General features: G+C 40.5%; 1 protein-coding gene across 7 annotated transcripts in view; it reads right to left on the reverse strand.

Moving 5' to 3' along the window:
• Positions 1-17,481, reverse strand: part of RFTN1 (raftlin, lipid raft linker 1) — a 94,920-nt gene extending 77,439 nt beyond the window's left edge. For 2 of the 7 annotated variants that reach the window (XM_085573163.1, XM_085573157.1), the window contains exons 1-2: positions 17,210-17,368; positions 6,916-7,071 (exon numbers count right to left, since the gene is read on the reverse strand). In XM_085573163.1, the coding sequence (XP_085429289.1) occupies positions 6,916-7,060 (145 nt within the window). In that variant the 5' untranslated portion in view covers positions 7,061-7,071; positions 17,210-17,368. Of the gene's footprint in view, positions 1-6,915; positions 7,072-15,509; positions 16,178-16,203; positions 16,498-16,517; positions 16,703-17,170 lie in introns of those variants that run through there. The other 5 variants (XM_021538144.4, XM_085573159.1, XM_085573161.1 and 2 more) reach the window with 5 other exon arrangements.
• Positions 17,482-25,264: the final 7,783 nt, after the last annotated feature.

Raw genomic sequence — 25,264 nt, forward strand, 5'->3', positions numbered from 1 at the left:
GATCCCTGCATGGGCCATTCATTTAAAGAGTTGGACTCAATGATCCTTGCAGGACCCCTCCAACTCAGAATATTCTGTAATTCTGTATTGCCACAGACCAGAATTCACTTGAAACAGAAAATTAAACCAAAAAAATTAATTCCTTCGTATTTGCGTTAACAGAAAGGACAGAAGATCAGATGCAGCAAAACCCTTATGCTGGTTCTTCATATCACATATATATATAATCAAACTGAGTTGAATGAGATATGCACATGGACAAAGCTTTAAGAAAGGAGAAGCATTAGCAGAATCTGGACTACAAAGAAATAATCCATTGGGCTCTCCTGCTCATCATGTTTCTGCTGTGAATCTGCTAGACATTAATCTGCTCTGAAGCATTGTTTTAGTCAGTTATAGGCAATCTATACACAGTCTGGTTCAAGTTACCACATCTCATAAATAACCTAACAATATTTTGCAGTGCTAATTTTATTTCACCACTCCTGAGGACTAATGGGTGGTAACAGACCTGGTCAACTTGAAATACAAAACTCAAATGCTAATTTAATTTATGTTCTTCTGCTTACAGAAATGAAAACAAAATTAAATAACTTTGCCAATGGGGAAATATTTGCTTTTACTAGTCTTAAATCAAATCACACCTGCAAATGCAGAGTTGTAGGTTTTGTTCTTTTTCCAGTCACACAGCCACTTGCTTGGAGTTGTTTATTTTTTATGTTTGGGTTTTGCTTTTTTCCCCCAGGTGAATGGTGAAGTGAAACAGAAAGCAGAAGTCAGGCACATGTAACTGTTTAATGTAAAAATAACTGATAGGAAGAGAAGGTAAGCATTGAAATCAACAAGAAGTACTATGTTGTACAGCAAAAATAATTTCCTGACAAAAAATCCATACACTTTTTACAGGAAAAATGCTTCTCTGTCCTCTACTTGCACAATTTCTAATGCATGACACTTCAAATTCTGAATCAGACTTCTTTCCTTCTCCAAGGAGAAAATTGAAGAGGCTTCTATTGATTTAAGCAAAAACTGAAATTTAATCTCAAATAAAAGAGAGATTTCAGTAAGGATATACTCTTAACTATTGATTCTGATATAATAAGACCATCGTGAAAGTCCACTAACACATTATTTGTGTCATGTTAGGGAACAAAATCAATAGCCCAGCCATGCCAATTTTAATAATACTGTAGTAAGTTATTTTTAAGCAGCATAACTGTCTCCAAAACACGATGGCAAAGTATCCATATGCTTGACAGAACTTGAAAGATATATACACTTTCAGATTTTAAATATATATACACATATAGTACTGTCCTGGTAAAATACATGTCCTTAGACTACAACACTTACAACATTCAAGCAAAAAATATGGTGGGAATGTTAAAATGTAATTAACAACCTTACTTTTAAATAATTTTCTTCATGTTGTTCTCCAGGTCTTTTTTTTTTAACTAGAGACAAATTCTTGACAATCAGGATAAAAACCGTATGTTCATGTATTCACATCATAACTTAAAAACTTCTTTGGGACATGTGAAGTATTGCTATTTTTCATTCCATCAAAACATCTGGATTTTAGTGGTTTTACAGCACAAATGGCTTGTTCAGAGTATAGCCTTTCCCCATTTAAAAAAAATTTATACCCCATTCCATTCTCATCACATGGCTAGCATATGCTTCATGCCAACTTTATTCAAGGCCAAAACTTACTGTAACTCATCAAGCCAATGAATAACTACAGGAATGTAAAGCAAAATAAAATTTAAAAAAAAAACCTCAATCAAGTCAGTCAAAAAAAATCCCCTAAACACCAAAAATTCACTGAGAAGTGAAGAGTTGAATTACTATAAGATTCCTGTTTTTTCTCAGAAGGTCATCATAACCAAAGAGATGAAAGAAAATAATTAGAGGATGAATAAGTTAGCTTAGTTGCTGTATGATCTGTCAAAGCAAGTACAGTTTTCCAAAACAAGTAGATCAGATAAGAGCAAAGAAGGAATGCAGATTATTGAAATATTTCTCTTTCCAACAAAATACCAAAACAAAACAAACCAGCTTACCCCATAGAGACACTGTTGAAAATATGGTTGCTTAAGACAATTGCATTGCCAGCACATATCCTCCTGAGATTTGCTCACCATTTGACTCTTATTTCCAATAAAACTTGGAGATAGCAGAGGTATAAGATGATAGTTCTTCATCCCCTTTTTTTTATAAGGCAAGGGATGCAAAACAGAAAGAATTTTTACTTTTGGGCAGGTGATATAATCTTTTGTTGTTTCAGGGCTTTTATTAGTAAAGGCCTGAAGTATTTATAGAGTAGACCCTAATTTGTCTCTTCAAGCTTTGTGGCAAAAGGCTTGCTGCAACTCTTTTACTTTCCTTGGGTTTTTTATTGTTAGAAAGTTCAGACATTGCAACTTAACATTAGTATTGTCTCTAAGGAAGCCAGAAGATAACTTGCTCTGCACTTCTGATATTTTGCTGAACAAGCAATGAGCCACCCAATTCACAAACATACCAATGTCTTCTTCACAAGTAAAAATGTGTGATGATTTTATCAATTTAATTTGGGTGAAAACTGATGTGGTTTCACCTGAGGGAGAAAAGCACCCCATAAACTTTGGACAGTACAGATAACTAAACAAAAGAACACAGAATGAAACTGTCAAGGGACAACGTGGAAGACACACTAGGATTTCTTGGAAGAGGCCACCTTAACAGAAACAAGAAAGATTGGGCTCATAAGCAGATTTATAAAGCCAAAACCTCAAGACAAGCATACACACCTCAAGCCTGAAATGTCTTAGCAAAGTGCCCCTTACTCCTCAAGCGCCAATCTACACTAGATCACCTTTTGCTGAGCTCACTTTTCACGCTTTTTCAAAAAGCAAAGGACAGTGGCAAATCCAACCACTAATTCTGGAGAACTAGGTGGATTATCAGTGTTATGGCACACAATGGAAACTGATGGGTTCTTCACAGCCTGCTTTCCTTGAAAGCTTGGATAGTCTTTCCATAGACACTTCACTTTCAAGTAAATCAGTTTCTAACACTAAGAAACACAAAAATGAAACTTACACTTGCAATCTCAATCCCGTCTTTTCCATCTATGCATTATTTACACAGCACTTAAGTAAGTGATCAAGCATTGTTTTCCACTGGACATACATCTGCACCAGTGCAAAGCAAGGCAAAAGTTTAGAAAATAAAAAAATGTAATAAAGGAGAATATTTCCTTAAATTCTCCTAGCTGTGTATATCAGAAGGTAACCAAAGTAACAGTAACCAAAGACAGACAGCAAGCAAAGTTAAGTTTCTAGCTAGCATTCCAGAAAAATTATTATCAGGACAGTTTTATCCCTGCTTTCAAGAGAGTCATGCTAAGGGAACGAGCATTGCCAGAAGGTCGAGGGAGATGATCCTGCCCCTCTGCTCAGCCCTAGGGAGGCCACATCTGGAGTGCGATGTGTCCAGTTCTGGGCTCCTCAGTACAAGATAGGCATGGAGCTTCTGGAGCAGGTCCAGCAGACAGCTATGAAGTTGGTCAAGGGCCTGGGGAATCTTTCTTACAACAAAAGGCTGAGGGAGCTGGGCCTGTTCAGCCTCAAGAAGAGGCAACTGAGAGGGGAGCTCAGTAATGTGCATAAAATATCCAAAGGGTGGGTGTGAAGAGGATGGAGCCAGGCTCTTCTTCATGGTGCCAACCAGTAGGACAACAGGCAATAGGCAGAAATGGCGCAGGAAGTTCCACCTGAATATGAGGAAGAACTTTACTGTGCAAGTGACTGCAGACTGGAATCGATTGTTCAGAGAGGATGTGGAGCGTCCCTCATTGGAGATATTCAAAAACCATCTGGCCTCAATCATGTGCCATGTGGATAACCCTGCTTGAGCAGGGAGGTTGGACCAGATAACCCATTGTTGTCCCTTCCAACCTCAGTCCATGATTCTGTGAGTTCACAATAGTGCAAGCTGACTTGCAAAGAATGTTCTGTTTCTCTTCCTGAAAATGTGCTCCCGCCACTTCAACCAACTCCAGCATTCTTCAGACCCTTCCGCAAGACACAGATACGGCAGAGGATAACCAAACAAAAAAACTGCATAACCTGCCAGATACATGAGTTAATTCACAGAGCTGACAGGAGGCAAGAGAGGGGAGAAGGATTTCCCCACATACAGCTGCAAAAACTTACAAAAAAAAAAAGCAGCCAGCCAAAGTGCACTTTAAACATATGCCACATTCTGGAAGTGATCTCTCATTATCTGAGTATCAAATTTGCAAATACATGCAGTTCTAAACTGCAGATATGACCAACATCCACTTTTTTGTCTGAAGTCAACAAGAGCTGCTTCTGGAACAGAGGAAGAAATGCTAAGAACTTTAAAAACTTCTGGCAGTAATCTGCAAATTAGCTCCTACCTGCAACATGGAGATATTCACATTCTTCTCACCATAGAGATTAATGACTTGTGAGAGATATAGTTATCAGAGCAATCATTGCTACAGAAAAGCTACAAAGAAAAATGAGTACCTGTTGGCACTACCAGGCTCACTAGCCTTGTAAGTGTAACTTACAAGTGTAAGAATACAATAAAATACTTTGCAGCCACTCATAATTTAACATGGCTTACTCTAAAACCCAATGAAGAAGAAAACCTGTGGAAAAAATGATGTCATGATATACATACTCGCTGGAAGGGCTAAAGTAGATTTACAGAAGACAGATTTGACAGTCCAAATGGGTTTTTTACACCTCTAGGAGCATTTCATTCCTAGAAGCCTCCAAATCCACACAGATATAGGTGAAACACTCATTGTTAACTCCATTTATCTGCAGAAGTTATTTCTCAGCAAAAATATAAATGAACCAGCCGTGATGCAAAAAGCCTGCAATGTCTACATAGTGCAACACGAGTATACACGTGGCCAACAACCAGAACAGGAAGGGAACTGCCAATCCTGAGAGCATGTAGTCATAGGTGACAACTAAGGAAAAAGAGCAGGAACAACACCTCCATCCTCCCCACATCTTGCCTATCCACTGACATCTTCAGAGACTGGAGTGATGAGGATACAACACGCCAAGCAGAACTCAGCGGAACTGGAGAGCTTATGCTATTTAGCAAGCCCAAGAATCTGATGGAAGTGTTTCTACTAACAGTCTCCCTAAACCCATGCCTCCTAAAACCATATTATAACAATCTATGATAAGAAAGAAACACATATACAAGTATCCTTTACAACAAACCTATACATTTAATCAGACTTAGAAAGCCTGGGTTTAATTTCTTCTCTTTTTACCAGACGTCCTCTGCTCCTGAGGCAGGCCACATTGCTACCACAAGTACTTTTTCTTCCTCCACAGAGTGTCAAAGATGAGACTTCATGAGAGAACAGGAGAATGAATATGCTAAAGCTTGAGAGACAGTCAGACAGAACAGTGACGAACATTCCAGAAAAGCCCAAAGAAGTGTGTCCTCAATATTAATTCATTTTTGCTAATGACACAACTTGCAATACATCTTGGTAAAAGCTGTCAAACTATCAAAGGATATAAACAGTTCACTTTGAAATAAATACACATAAATGTTGAAACAACTGCAATACATAAACATGAAAAAAATTCCTCTATCATTTGCTTGGTGCTCTCAATAACAGCAGTGCATCCCAATTAGTGTATCAAAAAACATAAGAGAACACAAATACAGAAGACAGGCACTCAAAGTCTGCAAAGATAAAATTTCTCAACTCTCACAACTGCCTACAAGAGCACAGTCCTGTCCAATTACCTATTCTAAACCTCCACCTTTTTCAAAGCCAAGTTTGCTTGCAGCAGGTTTTAACTCCCAACCAATTCCCTCTACTCTGGGCTGACACGCTGGGCTGCACGAGGTGTCTCATCAAGCAGCACACCAGCAGCTTTTGTCTCACACCATGAGAGACATGGCTGCAGCTTCTCCTTTGACCTGACTTGCAAAACAAGAGAAGTTGCAGCACACTGCAGGGCACAGAGGCTCTACCTGGCATCCTGCCAGCCAGCTCTAGCAGATTTTGGTACTGTGTTGTTTTATATATAGCAAGAAGCAGGTCCCAGCCTTCTGCTCAAGCTTCAGATTTCCAAATGGTGTGAGGAGTAATTGCTTGTAGAACAGGCTAATTCTGAAGTGAAAGAGGGCAAAGCAACGGTGTGAGCAATACTGGCAGAGATGCCTGACGTCAATCAGCAGGAAAAAAATGGAATATCTATGGATTGTCACAAGAATTAAAACAAGCCTATTTCAGACTGAAGAAAAAAAAAAAACCAAGGTAAAACTTGCGTGAGACTAGATCGTCACCCCTTTGATATTTTAGGTCTTTAGTGTCTCCCACTATCCTGTTTCCACCTACATGGCTGCACCTGTAAGTATCTATAACCACATAAGAGTTACTTTATGGCAAGCTATCAAAACTGAAGACTGACTTCAGCCTCTCAAAACACCTCTCACAGAGCCCAGAGAAAAAAAAAAAAAGAGCAAAGAAAATGAGAAGTACGTAACCTTGAAAACTTGAATTGCTTTACCATATGAAAATTGGATAAAATGCAAATTAAGGAAACAAATGTCCACATCAGAGTAAAATCACAAGCAGAAAAAAAAAAAAAAATGAAAGAAAACAAAGCAAATAAAAGGGGAAGGATAAAGGAACCTAAAATCTGACAACCTGTAACTAGCTGTAAGGCTAAAAATTAACACAAAATTCTCACTTAGATCTCTGCATGGAAGCATTTTGACTGAAGAGAAGACATTTACTTAAAGAAACTGAACATGTTTTAAGAACTTAACTACTATTCAAAAAACATCATGGACTAATCAACACACTTACTTTCATAGGAAAAAAAAAAAAACTGAAGAAAAATATTATGTACTTACTATCATTTAGTGTCGTGAAGTCCAAGAACCTGTATTCATAGCAAACATCTATCTTGGTTTCTACTTGGGGCCTCTTCAAAGTTGAATAGATATTACCAGGTCGTTTTTCATCATGCTTCTCTAATTTGTTCAATCCACAACCCATTTCAGCAGTTCCTGATACAAAGAGGTAGGGAAAAGGGAAAAGGCATAAACATTATTAACTTTGAGGTCTTTCTTTCTGGTTTCATGCCCCACACTAGTACATTAGGGTGATTTTTAATTTTTAAATACAAGCTGTCTACAAACTACATAAAATTGTGTAACTAAATAAATGCTCAGATACTAACTGAAGTATGTACTACTCATATCTATCCCCAGGCACACTATTATTTTATTGGAAAACTGACAGTTTAATGTATGTATTTTGCAACTTTCAAATGTATTGAATGGTACACTCTGAAGACATACATTCCATTATAAAAAGTAGCTGAAAATGCAAAATAACTTGCTCATATTAAGGTTGTCAACCTAGTAACAATTTCTATATATGCAGTTACTAAGAGAGCACCTAGTATTAACTTTTACACAGATCTCTGTAATATTCAAATTAATATCTAGCCTTGTAATTCAATGGAAAAAGCAAGTTCTCTCTGCAGAGAGCTACCTACATTCACAGAACAACCTCACTTCCTCCCACCTCATTTTTTTAGGAAATAATGGCACTTTACAAAACTGTTTTCAAAACAGAAGAGGCACCCAGCCACAGAACTGCATTAGATAAATCTAGGTCTCTTTAATAAGCTGCCAGCCCACATTTTAAAGGATTATTCCTGACAACCATTCCTGCTACACATTAAATATTTCTCAATATCCTGCACATTATAGCTCATCTGAGTATGAAAGAATGGAAGAATTACATCCAGGTGATCCAAACCCTCTAATTCCTCTCAACAACACTGGTGGGGCTCAGACAAATTATTTTTTACAGCAAGTACAAAAACCAAAAGTATGAACACATACTTTTGCACCTGAGGCACCTGAGGTTTTCCATCACAACCCACCCAAATCCTGCCTCCATCTACAGGAAGAAACCCATGCTCTGAGAACAGGGGGAGAAATTCAGAATAAACAGCCAGTAACAAAGAGTGGCTCCCGCAGGCCCCCCTGGATGCTCAAAGGCATGGGATCCATTCATGGAGCATCAGGAAGGTCAGTGTCACAGCCTCCCCGCAAGCTCTGACACACAGCAGTGAGCACCTGAGAAAGTTCAGTCACAGACCAGGGCTGCCTTTACCTTGACAGTTTATAAACATAAAGCAGAAGATGAAATCCTTGTTCAGGTTTACTGTCTCCAAAAAGACGTTCATAAGCTTATGCCACAGCTCCATCCCCCAGGAGCTTGGGAAGTTAAGCAGAGATACAGCCCCAATGCATTTGGAAACTACTTGCAGAAAATTATCTACATTTTTATTTATACTGTGGTTTATTTTCTAAAAATTTTGTTCTTTCCTCATACTTCCTTGCAAAATCGTTCTTATTAATAGTTCCTAAATCCCTTGCTGTATTTTGCTATGATAAATGTATTCAAGTACTTTTCTGCCATTTCCTAGACAGGATCTCTGGTCCCTTCACCACCCCACTCTCATTTGCATCACTGTTCTCATTTCTCTATATGAACACAGGTGGCCATATGCTCAAAATGAGATCTTAACAAGGCTTATGAAAACAACATTCATGCTTCCCCGTCTCTACTGCTAATAATACACCTACTGCACCTAAAATCATCATTCACAGCTGAATCATCACATTCACAGTTTACTGTCAACTTCCTAGCAGAGAAAGAACCTGCTTCTCCTTATTTTTATCGAACACAACTGAGAAGTTTCCAACTCATCTCTCATAACTTTTCTCTTTCTTTGTGCTTCTACTGCTCAGTAATAGCCTCATCCCATTCTCCAGCACCCTTGGAAGAAAAAGCTGAGTTTTTCTGGGCTCAGCAATACCATCCACCTTATCATGTGCCAAGTCCATAAATGCACACCTACATCTTCCTGCAATGCACCTAATAAATAGATCAAAACAGGATTGAACAACAAACAGAAGTTGAAAAAATTAACACAGTAAATATTTGATCATATAGAACCTGGAAGCAGAAAAAACATTTGCTATAAAGACTTCTACCATTGAGAAAAAAGGATGATGTGATGTTTGTACTCCTGAAGTTTCAAAATTTGGTGGACTCCTACAGCAGAAAACAACCTTCTCTGTTAATTTTGAAAGAAAGGTAAAAATTACTTAAACAATTTCTATCAATGAAATTGAGATTTACACACTCAATTTTTTAGATTTGGAATTTAAGGTTAAAAATTCTCATGATCTTTTTATGTTCCCAAAGTGATACTTGACATCTTTTTTTTTTTTTTGTAATGACAACTATTACCATTAAAGGATTATTCTTTCATATATACAGCATTTTCTTATTTTGCCTGTGCAATATCATTTGCTTCATTCTAAAATGTTTGTTATTTTAATACATAAACATGTGTTGCATATTAATGAGCCTAACAAGACACTAAGTATTTTTCCATGCTAAGAATGAATTAAGATAGCAGTAAGTGTTAGCAAGTGTACCAAATTTCTTGTTTCAGCGATTACCCAGTAATTCTTACACATCATAAGTACACAGCATTTTGTAAGGAAAAAAATTTCATTTCAGAGGTCATTCTGCTGCAGTGCCTGCAACCTTTAGCTGTACAAAAGTCTGAAATTCACAGGACTCTTAGACAGTGATGGCTGCAGAAGGAGGCCTTGGGGACTCTGTATTTCACATCGCGGAACATTTTGCATTCTTTCCCAAACCGAGGTGAAAATGCTAAAAAATAAAAGCCTGTGCTTCCAGCAGCAGCCACAGACACTCTCCTGTGCACCTCCAGCAAACATTTTCTTAGCCCTTTGGAGAAAAACTCCTCCACCCTCACTACCCGTGTGAGCAATGACCTCTGCGAACAGAGACAACCCACAAGTCATTCAGCACGAGCTACCTGCCCACTTGGGAATGGACTGAAAACATGCTTTTTGTTATTAATTCCCTGAGTGACTGTTCCTAGAAGACTGATTTTCACCTTTGTGCTGTTTAGCTAAAACTTCAAACAGCATCCCTGAGAAGAAAGGCTTCCTCACATTTTGCTAAGTATAGGCAGTTATGTTACTTAAAGCACACATATGGAAAAGGATGATGAAAAAAGATGCTTTCACTTGAAAAAAATGAGGGATCAGGGGACAAAAATTACATTTCACAACATCACAATCTTTTCCACAGTAATTAGAACACAAGTGCTACAGCAGAAGAAAACAAATCTTAAAAAATAAAGTTCCTATTTTAGCAGAGGAGTCTAAGTATGAAAATAATTCCACAGAATAGCTAGGAATTCTTAAAAATTTTCTCAAATATATTGATGATGTGTATATGACAAGTCATCACTCAATCACCAAATTCTGCTCAAAGTTATCCCACAAATGTCCTTCCAGGACAGCTAGCTTTATAACCTTTCAAAGGCTTTTAACATCAGTTATTACCTTCTTCCTTTCACATTCACAGCAAAGTTAGTGCTGTTCAGTCTTCCCACCATCATCTGAAAGTATGTCTTCGCTTTTCACTGACAAATCTACTTGTCAACAGGATATTATTCACCTTCTTAATTTGCTACATTACAGTTATCAAAGAGTGCTATAAGAAATGTTCATCACTGCATTCAAAGTAATCTAAACTCACTTCAATGCACATTTTCAGAAGGTCTATTACTTTGCTGTAAGACACGCTTAAGGTTACTGTACTACACAAATTTATTCTGGCTTTCTGTACCTACATGTGAATTCCACTTCAATTCATATTAAACCAAAATATTATCACTAATATTCACTTTTTAGCAAATTGAAAAACAATCCTTCAAAGACACTGCCAAATTTTCAAATTATTTTTGCTCTACAGTGGGTTCTAAGACAAGCATGTTCTTTTTCATTAATGCAGAAATTAATTATCAACTCAGAAGATCTATCCTATGAAAAGAAAAAAACTTGGAAAAGCAATATTTAATGAAGAACATTAACCCTTAAAATTATGATTTAGCTATGGGCTTTTACAATTACATATGCCAGAAAAACTAATTCTGTCCACAAACTCACTTAGATTGCAAATTAATCCTACACGTGCTCTATTGTCTTGTTGATCTCTAACTGTTCACGTGCTCAGCCACATGATGATAAAACTAGAACTGAAACCCAAATCTCACAAGAGACTGGGTTGTTTTAGTCTGCATCTTCACTTTAACTCCACAAAGCAACAAGAAAAGAAAGTATGCTGAGTTGCAGAACAGCAGCAAAGTCTAGTCAATTAATTTCTTAGTTTCTCTTGTGAAGGCCAGCAAAGGCCTTCACTGGTTAGGAGAGGAGCAGCTTGCTTCTGCAAACCGAATGCAAAATTTAACCCAGGATTTGTACGTCCCAAACAACCACCCAACTCACAAGCTGCAGAATAAACTTCTTGCTGCCACCTCCTTCTCCCCAGTACTGTCTTGCATTGTGTAATTTAGGAGCAGAGGAGCTCTGGGGAGCATCTTGAGGTACAGGACAGAAACCCATCCCAGCATGTCAAATTACCTGCCCCTGAATTCCCCTTAATTCTCGAGTTTTATTGAAAACAGTACCATCCTTTGCCATGGAAAAAAAAAAAAAAAAAAAAAAAAAGTACAACAAAGTGTAGTCAGCAAGAGAAAAAAAGCCAACTGTATTTCCACTTTTAATCACCTCTGTGATCCACAACAATTAATGTATCTTGAATGTGTCATAGGAATTTCTACACCTCTTTTAGAGATGTGTCAAGTTCTCATCTGATAATTTCTGAACCTCAGCTTTGCTAAAATACTCTCTTGCAGCCTGAATTTGCTTTCTCAGGTTGCTAGTGTGTGTTCAAAATAGATAAAATACAACAAGTTCAGAATTAGCAAAGAAAAATGATAAAATAATACCATGTAGCTAACAATTTATTTTCTTGTTAGCAGTGATTCAAGCCCCAGGATTCCTTTTCAGAAAGAAAAGAGCACAAAAAAAAGAAGGAAAACCAAAAAAAACTCCTTGCCTTGTATCTGATTTTCTTTTGAGCATATATTGGGGAATAAATGAGGCTAATCTGATTATTGATCCATCCTTTCATGAAACTCCCTAACAATTTATCTCCAAGGAATAATAATGAAAATTACACTGAAATGTAAAAGAACCACATGGCTAATAGAAGCTTGAATAGATTACCAGAATTACCAGAATTTAAGGGATGCTTTTCAACTAAGTATATATTGGCTAAATAGTTTACTTCAACTAATCAATGCCTAATGTCAATTACTACTTAGAGGGATGATTTGAAAATAATTCCAAAACAATTATTTTAAATACTTATAATCTTAGAGTCAACTGCTAAGTATATAGCATTAGACTGAATATTCTAGCAAATGTGCAAGTGCAATACACTACCAGCTGAAATAGAAACAAGGTAATTTTAATACTTACAATGACATCCAAGGAAAATATGCTGTATGGAAAATTAGTGCTTGTCAGCTTGTTTTTAAGCAAAATTAGCAAGAGCAAGCTTGCTTGCATTGACATTTTTAAAGCATTTATGGGCAAGGACTAGTGAACGTATTTTGTAAGCTTTATCGTGAATTAATTTATTTTTTAAAACACATGTCCTAGACTCCTGCTAATGTTCTTCTCACAAAACATAAACTATAGTATTCTTACTGATGAATGCAGCACCTGGAAAACAAGATAACTTCAATGCATTACCAGGTTTTCTCTCTTGATTTTTGTTAAGACCTTTCATCTTCATTCTTCCTTCCATAGGTAAGACTTAGGTACCTCATAGGGATGCTGGAAGGCATTTACAAATAATTGCAGGACCTCACATTTGTTATGCAGTAATGAGACATGCTTATTTTCTTAAACCCTCACTCCCACAATCCTGAACTTTCCATATTGAAAATAATAAGCACTTCATGCTCAGTTCTCTTGCTGGCATATGGCATGTGGTCACTTAATTCTTGCATCCTTCTCAGTCTACAAAACACCAGAGTGCTTAGTCCCCCACTCAGCTCCAAACAGACCCTGAGAGTGCTTGCAAATTATAGTCGAGTCCCTTTCCTAGCATAGTTAAAGCAATGAAGCAGAGGAGGAATAACAAGGCAAAAAAAACAGCATAACTGAAGCAGAGAATTAAAAACACCAGACCAGGCAAACTGGGTGTACAAGTAAACAAAGAAAGCAGACTAGGATGCCAGGATGATCCTTTGTCAGCTCCCAGAAAACAGCCATGCTTCTGACTTCTTCCTCATTTTTCCCACCCTGCACAGGTTTCCTTACCACTGTATAGGGGTTTTTTGAGATTACACCACCTAAGAGGGAAATTCCTTACTAAGAGATACCCACTTAGTCTTTTTTTTTTTTTCCAATAATATTACCATCCAGGAATATAGATAAGCATATATTCAATAAGTATTGCAATAATTTTTATTTGTGTGGAGGGATCTGTGCTTAAGTAACTAACATTTACCAAACTATTTGAAACATTCTGAAAAACTTAAAGATACAAGGAACAATTACGATAAATCAGTCTCATCTATTGTCAGATGTTACAGCTGACCAATTTTTTTTCACCACATACTTATGAATTTGACCAGTACTGCCAGGATTTTAAACTTGAGGCTGATAACTAAATCTCAGCTTATAGGAAGGTTGGTGAAAGAATAATCCCAGATTTATCTTTTTTGATTGATCTGATTCAAATTCAACTGCAGAACAACCCAAGTAAATCTGCAATTAAGGTTTTCAATTTCAAAAAGCAAATTTCAAAAACTAAGGAATTCCTTAGTGAGATGAACAGGAATGAGCAACCAGAGGATGTACTGGGGAGGTCTGGAACACGTCTAAACTACAATATGAGTATCTGCAGAACTTGGAACCTAAAGAAGTGACAAGAGAACTCATAAGAAGGTTTCCAGACACAGTGAGATGAATTACCTAATAAGAAGGAAACGCAGAATAAGCAGAGAACTTATGAGACAGGAACAAAGTTCAGCAGAGGAACAGTCTTGGATCAAGGAACATCAGCACAAAATGAAACGTGCCAGAAGCCACGGCAAGTTGGAGAAGCCAAAGATACCACAATTCAACAGAAGCAGAATGAAGCAGAACACAAATCAGGTCTAATCTGGATTCATACCAAGAACTCTGGAAGACCTGTCATGCTGAATTGCAGCCCCAATTGCTAGAATTAAAAACCAAATTATTTCATCAGATTTGGAACTGTCTCACATGGAGACAAGAAAATGTACTGACTACACAAAAAAACAGCGAAAAACATAATTTGGCCAATTAAGACAATTACTAGTCTGGTTTCCAGAGTTTCTAAGCTTAAGGAAGAAAGCAAAGTAGTACATGGATAACTATGATACAGATTCAGTAAAGTTAGAACAGACTACTCTGACAGGTCTTGTAAACACAAGTTACAAAGAAAGCACAGCACTGGCATGCAGCATGTCAAATAACACGCCAGCATGATAACATGATTTCAACAAACTCTTATTAGGTGCTATTGTTCTCATTGCAGTGTTCACATCACTGATTTGGGCTTGACTCTGCTGCCCTGCACAGCACACTTACTTTGCCCTGTGCTGTCCCTGAGCCTGCAAGCCAGGGAGCTCTGTGGGCTCCCTGACACCAGCCACACTTAAAACTCCTGTAGGGAAACACAGCTGGGTTCTGTGGGTGTGTGTGGGCACATGAGCAACAGGGTGGGAGGAAGAGGAGCAAAGAGGATCAGAGAGAAGTGGTGGAGGACTAAGGCAAGCATTGCACTAGCGGTGAGGAGCAGTGTGAACAGAAGGTTGGTGGGAGACCCTTGCTTGTCACACCACCCACATCACCCTGTAACATTCATCCAAAATATTTAATACTTGGTGATACCACAGTGCTGTCTTTCAGTAAAGCAAAAGATTCAGATACTACCACATCTTTCTACAAAACACTTTTAAGCAGTGTATTTTTGGTCAAGATAACAAAGGGTTAATGTTAATGAACAATGCACAGGTAAAATTTATGCCAAAATACCATGTGCAAATGTTCAAGCAAGTTGCCTCCATGTGACAACAGGATGCTAAGAAAGAGTACTATTATCAAAACATAAAGAGAAATCACAGCAGATTAAAAAATAAAGACTGAATTAACCTGACAAAAGCATACACAGGAATGTTAGATATGAATCCAACTTTCTTTTAAAGCTAACTCCATACTACTCAGAACCCACAGAAAACAGGCATGAGAAACAGATGCATACTGCAATGTATGCACAGCTGCTTAATGACAGAGAGTAAAACCATGGTAAAACACAAAACTTCAGATTTGACAGTCCTCTGTTTACTGCCTTTTGCTAGTTTGCCTTGGAGTAGAAGCCCAGACACCTGAGGAAGGTAAAAAGTACAGTACATTACTAGTGCAAGGTGTGAAGCTCTGGGATCTCACATGAAGTTAGGGATAGAATAGTAGTTAGGTGAATATTTTTTACTTACTTGAAATAGAGACTTCATCAACTTTGATTTTTATTCTTCACAAGTCTGTGACCCCAGCTTTTCCACCACAGTGTCTTAGGCCACTTCATTATACCCAATATGGTATTTGTGTTTCCCAGTACCACAGCTCAGAACTCCCTTAGGGTATTTAATCACAGCTGTATGTACTCATTTCATGCTTCATTCTCAGACTGGGGAATGCCAACATTCAAGAGGTGGAAAGCCCCTTGTCTAATGTAACTTGAGGTTAAGCTATACTCCTAAAATAACCCTTCATTCTGAGACTTTTCTTTTTCCCTACAAAAAACAGAAATTAAGTACACATATGTGACTGCTAGCATTGGGAAAAAGAGGGTTATTACCACTAACTTGTTATTCAATACCAGGACCTGAAATGGATTGGATTTGTTAGAAAAACAAACAAACAAACAAACAAAAAAACCCATAAAAGCAGATGTATAAAAAGACTGCCCCTTGTAAGCTAGAGGCCAGCTACATCTTGATAAGGTTATTTTCCTATAAAATAAATAAATAAATAGAATTTTAAAGGGAATAAAAATTGAAGCAGTATACAATCAGACCACAGCTACCAAACTTTGGCTGAAAACATTACAGAACATTCTTTCAGGTATAGCCATATTTTTATTGTTTTAAATACAGCATCCTCTTTAGCACAACAGCCACCCCTACCTACCAAGACTCCAGCACCGCTCCCTGTCCTGCCACACAGCAAGCAGCCTCTCGTTCAGCGCGCTCTCTGGTCCGGGCTCGGAGCGCTCTGGAGGGAAGCACGCTCAGGCGCAATGGAGAACAAATGTCTCCCATTAATTATTTGACTAAGCCGAAAGTATCAAAGAAGAACTGTAAAGTTCATTCAACTAAATTCCCTTTTCCAGAAATACACAGGCTGTAAGAAGAGGCTGTTTTGACAAGAGTTTAGACAAACCAGAGAGAAGAGAGATGTATTTCACACTCAGACATAAAAATGCTAAACCATGATCACACTACCTCTTTATATTGTGAGAAAACCGTGCTGAAACAACATCAAGAACTTGAAAAGGCAATAAAACTGGAAAACGGCGACTGTAAAATCGCAGACCCCAGCCAGCCACACGATGGCACGGCACCGCCGCCTCCAGGTGCCCGGCATGTGCGGAGCGGCGCCGGGCTGGGCGGGCAGGCGGGCGCCCACCCGGCTGCCCTCAGAGCTCCCTCCTTGCCGGCTGTGCCTCACCGCGGCGGGGGCTGGATGCGAGTACCCATCCCACTGGCTGGAAGCGCCTGCCTGCCGGCGATGTCGCCTCCTGCCCGTCCCGGCCGCGGGCAGCCCGGCGGAGCCCGGCAGGCTCCGCACCCACGGGCTGACAGGACGGCACCGCCCGCCAGCCCGCCGCGCTCCCGGCTCCGCTCTGGCCCCTCGGCAGGACCGCAGCGAGCGGAGCCTCCGGAGCAGCTGCACAGCCCCAAACGCGGCCGGGGAGCTGGCGGGAGGCAGTGCCCCCCGGCCGGGCTCCAGCAGCCCCTCCGAACCGGGGCACGCCGGCAAGCCCGCGCCCCGCTCCGAACTTCGAGAGCCAGACCACGAGTCAGCGCCCCGGAGTGGCTTTCCCCGCTCCGGCGTGCAGACCCTGCCCAGCAGCAACCCCCTCCCGCCCCCTCACCAAGTTTGCCCGCCGAGCCGGTGGGGTGCGCGGCAGTACCTGGGGCAGACAGCGGGCGAAACGCAGCCCGATGGTGCTGAAGGATGCCCGGCGGGCGGAGACGGCCGGCCCCGCTGACAGCGTTTCCTCCTCCTCCTCCGGCTGTCGCCCGTGCCCGCCCGCCGCGCTCCGGGGCCGCTCCCCGCTCGGCTCCGCGACGGGGAGGTGCCGGGGCAGCGCCGCGCCGCCGCCCGGCGCAAAGTTTGCGCGGCGCAGCCCGGGGCGGCGGCTCCGCTCCCGCTCAGCCCGGCCGGGGGCCGCGGCCACTTCCTCTTCCTCCGAGCGGCGGCGAGAGCCCCGCGCCAGCCCGAGGCGCGCAGGGATCGGGCGGCCGCTCCCGCCCGCTCCAGCGGCACAGCGCAACGCGGAGTGCTCCGCCCGCCGGCCAGGGCGGCAAGTCCCCGCGCACTGCCCGCCTCAGCCCCCACCCCAGCTCCCCTGTACGCCCCCCGCCATCGCTCATGATACAAACTGGGAGGAGTGGCTGATAGGTCGGGGCATTGTGCGGCCTTTCAGGGGGACCTGGATAGGTTGGGGAGTTGGGCAGAGAAGAACCACCTCAAATTCAATAGTGGCAAATGCGGGGTCCTGCACCTGGAGAGGAATAAACTCATGCACCAGTACGGGCTAGGAGCCAGTCTACTGGAAAGTAGCTCTGCAGAGGAGAACCTGGAGGTCCTGAGGGACAACAAGCTGTCGATGAGCCAGCAGAGTGCCTGTGGAGCCAAGAAGGCCAAGGGAATCCTGGGATGCATCAGGAAGGGCATTGCCAGAAGGTCGAGGGAGGTGATGCTCCTGCTCTGCTCAGCCCTGGGGAGCCACATCTGGAGTGCTGTGTCCAGTTCTGGGCTCATACAAGTCTGTCCATACAAGACAGACATGGAGCTTCTGGAGCAGGTCCAGCAGACGGCTATGAAGATGGTCAAGAGTCTGGGGAATCTTTCTTACAACAAAAGGCTGGGGGAGCTGGGCCTGTTCAGCCTCAAGAAGAGGCAACTGAGAGGGGAGCTCAGTAATGTGCATAAAATATCCAAAGGGTGGGTGTGAAGAGGATGGTGCCAACCAGTAGGACAACAGGCAATAGGCAGAAATGGCGCAGGAAGTTCACCTGAATATGAGGAAGAACTTTACTGTGCAAGTGACTGCAGACTGGAATCGATTGTTCAGAGAGGCTGTGGAGCCTCCCTCATTGGAGATATTCAAAAACCATCTGGCCTCAATCATGTGCCATGTGCTCTAGGATGACCCTGCTTGAGCAGGGAGGTTGGACCAGATAACCCATTGTTGTCCCTTCCAGTCAGCTCCAGGTCAACTGAGTTCAGCTCCCTCAGCCTCTCCTTGTAGAGCACATACTCCATCCCTGGAGTATGTGTTGGCTGACCACTAAGCTTGTCCCAACTTTCTTGGCACTGGATTCTGAGACGGGAATGACATACCTGGACACAGTATGTGGTCTACAAGAGCCCTAGTGAGTGCCAAATAGCTGTGGATCATCACTTTTTCCAAGCTACTGGCATGCTGTTATCTTTGTTGGCTGTGGCCATGCTACCTACTAGCGTGCCCACAGCCTTTGCAATGGAACTGCTACCCAGACAGACAGTCCCAAGTCTGAATCTCTGCAACGTACCCTCCCTTCCCAGAGGCTGAATGTTTGTCCTTGTTAAATTTCAAAACTTCATGCTGGCTTGTTCCTGAGCCTGCCCAGTTCCTTTTGGACAGCAGCCCAGCCCTGGAGCTGCTTGATGGCACCTCAGTATGCAGCCATGTGCAAACACGGCAACAGTGGATCCTGTCATCTCCTCCAGGTCCTTGAAAGACATGTTAAAATACAAGAGTATTCCACTTGCTTCGGTCCTCCAGGCAAAGTGCAACCCATTGAACTGCAACTTTCTGACCCCTGCTATGCAATGAGGTTTTTATCCACCCAGACTAGAGTCCTAAGCACGTACAAAAATAGCACAGAGCCAGTGCCTAGCACCTTACTAAAGTTGCCATGGCATCAACTACCATCCCCACACCTGAAAGTGCCTACATTTTATCAAAGGTGGCAAACATTTGGTAAGGCTTGATGGCACAGAGAACCGCTGCTCTCAAGGCATCAGCCAGATCTTCTCAGCACCCTTAGACACAGCCCAGAACCCCAGCCCAGCCAGATTTGTCCAGGTCAAGTTCTCAGAAGAATCCCTCTCTTGATGCTCATCCACTGCTGGTAGCTCTTCGCTTGCTCCAATCTTGCCTCCAAGCACATGGTTCAGGACATTGAGGCAAAGGCAGCTCTGAGTACATCAGCCTTACCTGTACTCACATTCAACAGCTCTTCATGGTCCTTGTCCAGCCCCTTACTGTTACAGAGCTTTTTGAGAGCAACATCATATTCCACAAGCCCTTGTGTATGTCTATACCCTTCCCAACATGCTTAGATATTTCTGTAACTCCTTCACTATAACCTGTTCATGCTTCCACCATGATATTTTTGCCATGAAGTTCAGTCAGGTGTTCCCCACTTAGGGTAGCTGGTATCCCAATTCATCAACATTGTTTCCTCTTACTTGGATGTGTCACTCTTACATCAAGAAAAGGCTCCAATAAAATCTGCCTGCCTTCCTAGGCTCCCTTCAGTTTTCAAAACTGCCTCTCATTTACCAGTTCCTCAAATAAGCCAAATTTTGCTCTCTGAAGTCCAGAGACTTGATATCCTCACTCCCTTCAGGATCTTGAGCTCCATTGTATGACCATGACTATAGCCAGAGTTGCCATTCTCACATTCCTAGACAATTTTTCATTGTTAGTGGACATCCGTTAGTGCAACAACCCTGGGTGGCCCATTCAGGATATCTACCAAGAAAGCTTCCTGAAATTTGCTGGATTGCTTCCATACTACCATGTTACTCATCCAACTGGCAGGAAGCTTCACTCCTCCCCAACAATCAGGATCTGTGACCCATAGATGTCACAGAGCTGTTATTTTAATCAACTTTCATCAAGAGTAGCTGGCCTGTAATCCACCACTGTTACCCTCTGTAGTCACTCCTTTGATCTTTAGCATTCTCAGCCAGTCTGTCAGTCCAAGAGCTCCATACACTCCAGCTGCTCATTTTACAGAGGGGGCAACCCTCCACCCTCATTTTCCCTGTCTCTCCAGAAAAACATGTATCCATCCCAAATGTAATGCTTTTGAACCAAGTCTGGGACTTTGTGCACCACTTCATTGTACTTTCCCTTATTAGGCCAGAAACCCGTTCAGCATCTGCTAAAACACCCTTAACTAGTATGGAAACTGCTTGAAGTCCTTGTGCACAGCAGGCACAAATACATTTGCTACACCTGGTCCACTTGAAAATCTATCCCTACTGTGTAGGTGCATAAACGAAATTAAATTATGTAAAAATATATAAAGAAACCACTACATTGGCACATTAATTCCTTCCTAAGTGCAGACTATTTCTCTATTAAATGCTGGTATTGTGATGGATGACATCTATTTGAAAGTACTCCCCCCACTTTTCCATCAAGTGCCATCACGTAACAAAAAAATTTATTCAGTGGCCTCAAGTCCTCTTAAAGCACAACCAGCACCATTAGCAAGTAGTCAGTAGCCAAAAGCATAACATCAACACTTTGGAAATGAAGAAATCAAGTTAGTTTACCAGCACTAAGCTATGAAACAAATCCTAGCAATGCATTTTGTCTGGGAACTTAACTCATCTCCTTTTACTATTTCCTTCTGTGTGTTTTGGTTTTATCCTCTGAATTTCTTTTAATTATACACACAGGTTTTCCTCTTTCCTTGCCCTCCCATCATTCTTCCTCCACTCATTAGTTTCTCTGGCTTTCCAACCACATGAGAAAGCAGCATGCAGTCACATCAGGGTGCCATGTAATTGAGTTGTTTTTCTAATACTACTGTTAAAGCATATGGGGAAGGATTGCTAAGTGTGTAGGGAGAAGTGCAGCTTTCCATGCATTGTAAACACATCAGGTCAGAGATGGCTCCAGAAGGAACACCCTAGGCACCAGACCTTGTCAACACCATAGAAATTGCAGATCTACACCTTGGGGTTTGAACTGAAAGAATGTTCAACAACATTGAAGACTTTTACTGGTACAGAATCTTCTTGGATACATAAAAGGAAACAAGAAAACCAGCATTCCTGGATGTCTGTAGATTGTTATGAAGTAGCAGTCCTGTACAGATGAAAAGTGTTTCAAATTAGTGTTTACAACAGATCACAAAGCACAAACCTAGACACTACCAACCATTTTTCCACTGCCCACTTCACAGTTGTGTATCAGACATGACTGTGAACTTACAGCCATCACATATATTGAGGTGTTTTGATGCACCATTTCAACCTGGAATTCTTCTACTCCAGCATTACATACACAACCCATTTGGACAGTCCTGCACTTTTCAGTAGAGAAAAATTGGAACGGAAAGCTGGTTCCATAGGAGTTTTGATGCTGACATGTTTTCCTCTGACTACAAAAGCATATTAGAGAAGCAGTAGATTGATTACTGAATAGGATACATCTATTATCACCTATATTGAAATTATGTAATTCATACAAGTTGAAACGTAGCAGAAAATCTAAAATGATGGTGTACATCTAAACTATTCTTTTTAGATTACCACTGTGAGAATTTCAGAATTCAATTCTGGCTTGCTAGTGTTCAAATATTTTTTTAAAGTATGCACTTTTGACATATTTTGGAGTTATTTGCCTCTTTAAGAGCCATTTTGGTAAGCACTTGTTAAGATACAATCTAGAACTTAATCTGTAATAGGTATTTCATGTGGTACTCCAAAACTAGACAACAGTCCTTCCATGAGAAATTTGGTCAACTTGAAAAAATCCTAAACAAGCATCCTAGACATTTCAGAGTTGTGGTGAAAAAAATATATATATACGCACATACACACATCTCCCTGCAGAGCAATAAAGTACTGCAAACCAATAGTGATTTATTTACTTAATTAAGTATAAAATACTACTCTAACAACCATTGAACTATAAATAACTGAAGGACCTTATTGTTTTAATCAACAGTAAGAGGTTGCCCTTAGACACTCCATTAGGGAATATTAGTTTGCCCTGGGAGTTAAGAAGAGCTTTAAAATGTTTTATTTCTGTGTCTAGTCAGTGTAATCTCTGGTAAATCCACACATTTAGCAGTGCAGAGCTCTACAACCTCCTGTACCACAAGCAGGAGTGACCACGTTTCCTATTTGCACTTTCTAGTCCTGCATGCAGCTGAGTAAGGCAGGTTCAGTGTAGGTGTAAATTGCTACTGGTGGGGTATGTAAGAATTCTGCTTGGCCAAATGTCTGTGTTTATTTCGGCCTAGGCAGAGAAGATTACATATTGTGAAAAGCAGCATGAAAACACATGCACAGCATTTCTGTCTTGTGCAAGGTGTTTCTAGTTATGCCACTAGGAAGCCCCTTACTTCACTACTCCAAGCACTACTTAACAAATACTTGGGAAAGATCCACACTGGTCTAAGTAATTTTTTTTTTTCTTTTTTTTGCATAACACTCAATGCAATGCCAGTTGTGTTATTTTTACTACAAACTTAGACTCCAGCATTCAAAGCAACCACATCCCATCTTTCTAGTTTTCATGCTTGTGTGGAAAAGACTTAAAGCTCATTTAGAATAAAATTTGTTTCTTCTGTCAAAAAGCAATAGACACCTGCATCATCACATTGAACAGGATTTGGCAAACCTTAAGTTACTTCTGACTGACTTCTGATAATCAGACTGAGATACCAAAATATCAGTAAAGAAAATCAGCTTTATTTGTCTACCACTCTGCAACATTAAGTTTAAGATCTACTGAATTTTTTATTAACAAGACAAAATACAAAAGAAAATGCAAAACCAGAAAAACTAGGCTCCATTTGAGGTAGACAAGACATTTAACATATTTTCCTCATTTACTGTGATTGTTAGTTTCAGATCACCAGTGCAAACTGCTATGAAACATCTTAATTACTCAATGATCAGACTTTTTTCCTTATTTGCTGTAAAACCACATTTTTGATTTCTAATTTGTATTTGGGTCCTGTAGTAGAAAGTACCTCTGTCTTACCTGTGTTAAATATATAATTTCCTCGTACTCATTTCCATTTCCTCAATTGATACAAATTGGTATGATTGGTAGGGAAAACCATTCCTTCAGTGTTTCACAAATCCTCAGTGCCAAGCAAGCTGCCACCTGGTAGCTCCAGGAAAGGTTCTGTAACTGTCTGGCCCTTGTCTGGTTCCGATTTGTTTTTTCCAAGATTCTTGCACTCACAAGATCTTGAATGTATTGTAGCTTTCAAAGTTTGAGTCTTCAACAGACTGACACATTCCAGACACAGAGGTAATGATAAGCTTGAGTGGGAATTTAAAATTTCAGTTTTTGATGAGCTTTTTTCTTATGGCAAACAAGTAATGCCATTGGGTGTTATTCAGAACTAAGCTATAGCTTCTCAGAAATATCAGGAAAACTGCTTCTCAATCTGAAGAAGTGGGACAGATTTGGAAGACTCTGGAGCCTGACTAGATCTATACTGCTGCTGCTGAAGAGATAATCAGACCAGCCAGCCCTCAGCTGCTAATGGTGATGGTGGTGTAACCCTTTCTGTCCCAGCAGCAGTACACAATCTGACCCTTGCTCAGAAACAGCACCTACTTTTGACTTTCCAGGGTTCCAGAGCAGGGAGGCAGCCTACAACTCAGACTAGCTCACAATTTTAGCCCAATTAGTTATTGAAAATAGCTCACATTTTATTTCCTAAAGAGACTAACTTGAACACGAGTCCTACCCCTACAGCATTTTAATGGCACAGGGCACGTTTTTAAAATTAATTATTATTAAAGTGCTCCTATTGTTCATTTGAAAGCAACTATTAGGAAGCTGCAATGGCTAGATTTAATTAATAATCAGTTTTCTGCTTGGAAGCTCTTTCTGAAAGCTGTTTTCTATAGTCTTGAAACCTAAAATGCATTTATGGACATAAGTTTCTGAAGACCATAGTTATATAACATTGTGTGGATGTAATTGTTCACATGATCATTAGTGACAAGATATGCCTCTGTAGGAGCAAGAGGAAAATTGTGGCTACATTTATGAATTTCAGGCAATTTATTTAATTCATCCCTATTTATTTTGCCTTTCTTGAATGCTTTTGTACACATCTGACAGATTTCACATTCTCATCTCATTAATAATTTTGGTTAAATACAAGCTGTAGAAAAACCTTCAGAAACAGGAGAGATGTGCCCCAAAATGGCTGCATATAGAAGACCATTGTCAACAGAGAGATTTATTGCTCTATCAAGTTGGCAATAAAGCTGCTGTTGTTCAATGCAATGAGAACAGTGGCCAAATTTTCCTTGTCAGAAGGGCCACTCTGAGAGAAGCTGAACAAGCATGAGAGAAGCTATGATCTGTTCAGATTACAGAACACAAGCCGTTTCTCTTACATAGGTGCTCCAAAACCATGCAAGTTAAAGCCCTCTATAAAAGGACAGCTAGTTATAAGCCAGTGCAGAAGGCTAAGACTTGTGCTAACAAGAAACACTACACTACTGAAAGTACTGGAGTATGTGTCTTTTCCTTTCTCTGGATATCCAGATTAAGCACTACTTAATACCATCAATAAGAAGTTAGATACATACTCATACATATTTCTGTTTCTGAACGTTCCAGTAGTTTAACAGAGCACTATGAACAAATCACTGCATTTTCCCCTTCTTCCATTACATTAAGCTAAATCACATAAAGAGGAAAGTAATTCTTAGAATTTCCCAAGCTGTAAATTTCCACTTACCAGATACCTGGTGCCCAGCTGTATTAATGAGGTCAGCTGAGATTCTCATTTGAGAGATTTCACTAATATGAAAAAGGCCTGGACAACCAGGCACTTTAAATAATGTAAAAATTCATCCAATTTTTACTAAGTGTTAAACAGTCTATTACCTTTCGAGTAGATGGATAGGTAAGATACACACCAGAAAAGTAGTATTCCATTAATTTCATAGTATTATAGAATAACCTGAGTGG

The sequence above is a fragment of the Lonchura striata genome, chromosome 2 (assembly GCF_050655825.1).
Source record: "Lonchura striata isolate lonStrDom1 chromosome 2, ASM5065582v1, whole genome shotgun sequence".
Taxonomy (NCBI): Eukaryota; Metazoa; Chordata; class Aves; order Passeriformes; family Estrildidae; genus Lonchura; species Lonchura striata.